Below are 5,734 nucleotides of genomic sequence, written 5' to 3'. Positions count from 1 at the left end.
TGTGAAGAGGAGAGTGCACATCATAAAAGACGATAAAAACTATGGAACTATAAAAACTTAAAAAAAAAAAAGAAAAACTATTACTATTTTAGGTCAATGGTGTTGAATGTTGTGGCTACACAATAGGGATGATCGAGTCCTGGGGGTGTACACAGGATGGTATCACTTCCAAAGAAACTGTCTTTTTTTTTATTGATTCAGTCATCAACTTTAACAGTTGAACAGGCACGGAATAAAACAATTAAAGGCTGAAGGCGTGCTTTAGTTGGAACTTTTTATCTCAGGTGTGACGAGGAGAGTGCACATCATAAAAGACGATAAAAACTATGGAACTATAAAAACTTAAAAAAAAAAAAGAAAAACTATTACTATTTTAGGTCAATGGTGTTGAATGTTGTGGCTACACAATAGATAAATTAAATTAAAAATTAAACTACTACGTTTGACCCTCCATTGACTGTCCTGCCTTCCTTTCTTTATTGCTACAAACTCCAGGCTCCAATCATGTTTTATAAACAGTCAGAGAGGTGGAGAACTGAAAACATTCAGGTTTCATTACATCCATTTGTTTTGGTCCAAATGTTGATGTCAGTTCCTGTTTAGTCATGAAAAACGTATTATAAGCCCAGCTGTATTTCTTGGATTTAAAAAAAATATATAGTAATTTATAATTTAGAAATCCAGCAGGCATAGCTTGACCTTTGACCTTGAAACTTCATGAAGTTCATGATGTCAATCGCTTTCATAAAATTGTTGTTAAAAACACAATCCTGTTTAGAGGAAAATAAACACTAAAGCAAAAAGACCTGATGCCTCGTACATCACCGTAAAAATAACACTGGGCAGGAGAAGTAATTAGGATTTTCTATTTTCTTCTCTCTTTTTTAACACCATTAAGCTGCAGCAGCAGATCCTGCTGTGTTTGGTACAAGCTGTCGAGCCAATTATGTCCAAATTGAAACTAATATCGGTTCCAGTCCAGAAAAAGGAGGTTGGAAGTTTGAGTTTTAACAAGAAGAAACAAGTCATTCACATGGAACACACCGGTTTGGAACAGAACTCTTAGAAAAAGGTGTGGTACAGACGTGAGACCGGGCCAAGAACAGCAGTTTGTGGAGAATTATTATGAAACTTTTTATCAGTCTTTTTATCAATGTAGATAAGAAGAAAAATAATGTCTGTGGCGAAATAAACCTGAATGGACAAGAAAAAAACATTTTTTAAATTTTCCCTTTTTTTTTCCTGATAACACTGACTTTTGTTAACGTTCTGTTTTCTCCCCTCCCTCCCCCTGCCTTCCTTTCTTTCTCCCTCCTCAACAGCGTCCACATCACGCACATGCCCTCTACGACTTCTCCCCCCACCACTCATCCCAGCTGCGCTTCCTGCGCGGTGATGTCATTGAACTCATTGACTGCTCCGACTCCACGCGCTGGAGGGGGCGCTGCCGAGGCCACGTGGGTTACTTCCCGCCGGAATACGTGCAGCCAATTTACCAGTGCCAGTGAACTGAAGAGGTGTCAATCAAACGCCGGACCGCTCCCACGGGTTCCTCTGCGTCCCATCAAGACCCCGCCCCTTGACATTGCTCCACCGCTTTGCACTTGTACAGAAAAATTTTTGGAGCGAACGAGTGATGAGCTTCTGCTCATTTGTTACATATTTTTCCGTGTCAGTCACAAACGTCAACCAGTCGGCTACAATAGTCCAGATGCTTCTGTAATCGCTGAAACAGACCAGATGTGGACCTACACACTGTGGACAATTTCACACACACATGCGCAACACACACACACACAACCACACATAACCCCAGTGCAAGCGAATAGGGATTGGAAGGACCGCGTGAACTTTCACAGGTTTTTTCTCCGCTGCAGATGAGTCAGGGATTTCTCCAGTGACTTGCAGCCGTTCCACAGTGAGATTTGACATGAAACGTTATGAAGTTGTAAAAGTGTTTCTGAAAATTCCGTGGAGACAGAAGAATCTCCTCCACCCTTGGAAAAATGTGTGAACTGATTGTCTGTGTTTGAGGTAATATAATTATATAGGGTCCCAACTTCAAACTTTATGTCAAAAAAAGTGAACAGTGTCACCTTGGGCTGAACCTCATACTGTCGTTGTTTTTTTTTACTCTGTGTATTTATTCTACTTCACACGGACTCTTACATGTAATACTGAACGTTGTATAAAGAGTTTTGTTTCTATTGTGACATGTTTAAAAAAAACACAGTTTTATGTGACAACCAGTGAGAACTACGACTGCTCCTAACCTGTAATGACATTAAAATAAAGTTGAACATTTACCACTTTTCGTCTCTGTAGGTTCTCAGTCATCCTCGTCATTTGATCCGACACAGTTGAAGACTTTTCTCCCCTTCGTTCCCAGAGGCTTCTTCAGTTCTTTACTGATGGAAAAATTCTGGTTCTGATACCTGGGAAGAGGAAGATATACAGTACTAGTGATCAGGGAAAAATAACATGCAGTAATCTGGCTGCTTTGTATCTGCAACACAGTATAACAAACGTGGTTAAAAAAAATAAATACATTTCTTCAGAAATTTGTGGTGTCTAAATGGGGTCACAAACCTAAAGAAAGTTGTGTTCGTGTGTTCATCAACGACACTACGACTAAGTACACAACATTGAAGACAGGCTGTTCTGTGACAGTGGCCCGGTGCTATGTGAGGAATGAGGCTGTGCTCGTCTCACTGCCGTGTTATGTCTAAAATGAAGAGCGTTTACATTCTGCAATTTGCCGGCACACTTTTCCTCTCCTCTTTGTTTGTTTTTTTTTTCTTTTTCTCCCTCCCTCATCCATCAAAACCACTCTTTTTCATTCCCCCCTCACACAGTCACCTCTGGCATTCGGGTAACAGTAAGTCAATAAACCAACGTCACGGAGGAGCTGAGGAAGAAAAATGCTGCTGAAGGAGCCTTTAAGAACACACTGACACTGGTGTGTACGGGAGCGAGGATGACGCCTCGGTGATCTCACACACGTACACTGTGTAAGTGTGTGTGAAACGCTTTTAATGTAGTAATGTAACAGACAACAGATGGAACGTAAGGTAGGTCACAGAGGGAGAGCAGCAGAGTGAGAGGGGATAAGAAAGAGGAGGAGGAAGAGGAGGAAGAGGAGGAGGCAGGTGACTGACAGAAGAGGAAGCAGTGTGTCAACATCAGGGCGACAGTAAAAGTGTCAAGACTGGGTATGTGTGAGCTGTCGTATCTGTGGTGTGACCGACAGCTGAACCAGGACGTGAAGTCCCACAGTGTGAGTCAAAGTCAAAGTCAAACAAAGTCTTTAATCAGATAATTAGTCGTCTGCTGGACCTGGGCCTCTCCACAAACGAGAGCGAAGAACAAGTCCACTTAAAAACGGCTGCGCTGACCTCACTGAATAAGAGGTGACACCGAGATGCAAATATCTCAGCGGACGAAACGGCCAGTCAAATCACAATTTTGCATTTAAGCTTCATCGAAGTCGGGACTGGCTTCACAGAAAGGGTTTTTCCCTCCATTCCTGTCATTTTTGGCCGACACTGCAGCCGACATCAGTCGACGCCATGTCAACATTCTGTTGTTCTCTGCTCTCCGTGACATTTTTTTAAACAGCTGTTAAATATGGATCATGTTATTGCGGTGGTTAGAGGGGCGTGGATACAAGGAAAGAAGGTTTAAAGATTAAACCTGATTTGTATCTGTACTTGTTTTTCTACTCGCCAAAAGAAAAGACATATTTAGGACCAGGGCTAAACAATAGTCCCTTCTACAAGAGGGGGTGGGCTTAGGGTCAGGGTCCCACAGGAAAAGTATGGGGAGCACTGCTGTGATGAAAGCCACAGTAGCTTGTTGTCAAAATCCTAAGAAAAAAAAATTCTCATTTTTCTATTTAATTTTCTGCCATTTTGTCTGCTTTTCTCATATGGTGCTTTTTACTAGTGATAACTGGTGTTATAATTTGTGCAACAACCATGGTAATAATGGTTGTTGAACGAATACTGGGGATAAAAAAAAACAGCAATGTGGGTTTTAAGTCAATAAATATATATTTTTTTATAAATATAAAATATCAAACTAACCCAGGAGCAACACCAAAAGGAAATGAGAAGATATTTAGTGAGGAGAACTTGACCTGTTCCACTCGTCTGCAACTGTATAAAGGAAGCTCGCTTTTTTATTTTGGTGTTGCATTCTACGAGCAGCCGTGCAGTAAAGCTGGGGAGATTAGATTTGTTGTCTCTGACATGTGTCTGTGTCTGTGTCTGTGTGGGAGAGACTGAGGGAGGGAGGAGGACGTGAACAGTGAATCGCCCATATGTGGGGGAGATTATTCTTTTGTTTTCTCTTTACAGACACAGATTAGACATCTTGGCTTCTCCACAAAAATACCTTCCCAGGTCACCCAACGGCTGCTTGGGTTTCCCATCCGAGCAAAGCTTAAAAATAACAGTTTCCCTCTTCCTCTCCGGCCCAGTCTGCAGGGAAGGACCACGTCACAATGACTCTGTAACTTTTAATCCCCATAAACGGGTACTTTCTTTAGACTAGATGACAAAGAACCAGCGGTTGAATCACCGTGGGCATGTCACTTCACGTACAGGACGACTAAATGAGAAAAGTGAGCAATCAGATAACAAAGGTGAGCAGAGCAGGAAAAGACAAAACGCTAACACGACAGCGTCCACAGAAAACCAAGCACTTAAGAAAACAAATGACAGCACAAAGTAGGGTTGTCGGGTTATTTGTGTAATTGATCAATCTTCATCTCAGGGCAGAGTGACATGCCCTGTACATCTAATCCAGCCACTTACTGTTGCTCTAATACGCAGTCATTAATATTACACAGGACATGTTGTAATTTGCACACCCCATGGGGAAAAGAAAAAACGTTTTCATCTCTTCGATCACCTTGAGCTTCAACATCTTGGAGGTGTCTGTAGAGACTTGGACCTCAGACCAACCTCATCCAGCTCTAAGTAGTAAACGGGTTTACGGCTGACGAACTGTGAGAGACTGTAGACCGATTAGTATTGTTCAGGACAACAGAAGTTCATGGAAGTTTCCCAAGCAACTCTTGACTCTTTCTACAAAACACCGTCCAAACGCACATCGACTCCAACCCATCAGGTACATGGAGCTACAATTTGAGTTATGCAGTAGTTTTGTATATTTTTCTTTACATTAATAATTTAATTTAACTACTTGCAGTAAAAGGGAACTTTCACAAACAGCAAAACAGTTTATCTCCGTCATGAGCAACCGTATCGTTGATGTTGTTGTTTATGTTACTGTTTATAGGTTCAGGAAGTAGGTACAATCTCTGCAAATTAGAAACTGTTGTGTGACATGGACACACAGACTCAGAGCTGTCATGAGCAACCGTACCGTTGATGTTGTTGTTTATGTTACTGTGAGGAAGTCGTGGTGGTTTCCACACACTGTTAAGCAGTTAGTATTAATTAGCATTACTGTATGATGAAACAAGCCCGTTCGACTGGGTCTGGTGTTCCCAGTGTGTCGGTGTGTCAACTGTTTACCGTCACCTCGACAAGTGAATGAAGATGTGCTGATAACAGTGATCTGTGTTTTGATTACAGACTTCGTCGATTAGTGATGTAATCACTCTCACATGTCCCGCTGCTTCGTCTGCATCACAAACGGCGTTCGTCTTTGCCTACGAGCCCGTGGGCTGCAGCCAACCCGGGCTAACCGCAGCCGGTGATGAATG

General features: G+C 42.0%; 1 protein-coding gene and 1 long non-coding RNA gene across 2 annotated transcripts in view; one reads left to right on the top strand and one right to left on the bottom strand.

Moving 5' to 3' along the window:
* grapa (GRB2 related adaptor protein a) overlaps positions 1 to 2,311 on the top strand; it is a 21,266-nt gene extending 18,955 nt beyond the window's left edge. The window contains exon 5 of the mRNA XM_008330054.3: positions 1,323 to 2,311. Coding sequence (XP_008328276.1) covers positions 1,323 to 1,508 — 186 coding nt within the window. The 3' untranslated portion in view covers positions 1,509 to 2,311. The remainder of the gene's footprint in view (positions 1 to 1,322) is intronic.
* Positions 1,872 to 5,734, bottom strand: part of LOC112488390 (uncharacterized) — a 5,909-nt gene continuing 2,046 nt past the window's right edge. Inside the window, exon 2 of the long non-coding RNA XR_003052398.1 lies at positions 1,872 to 2,435. This is a non-coding gene — a long non-coding RNA (uncharacterized LOC112488390). The remainder of the gene's footprint in view (positions 2,436 to 5,734) is intronic.

This window comes from Cynoglossus semilaevis, chromosome 17 (assembly GCF_000523025.1).
Source record: "Cynoglossus semilaevis isolate Cse_v1.0 chromosome 17, Cse_v1.0, whole genome shotgun sequence".
Taxonomy (NCBI): domain Eukaryota; kingdom Metazoa; phylum Chordata; class Actinopteri; order Pleuronectiformes; family Cynoglossidae; genus Cynoglossus; species Cynoglossus semilaevis.
Note: the sequence above shows the minus strand (reverse complement) of the source record. Positions and strands in the feature narration are given on the sequence as shown.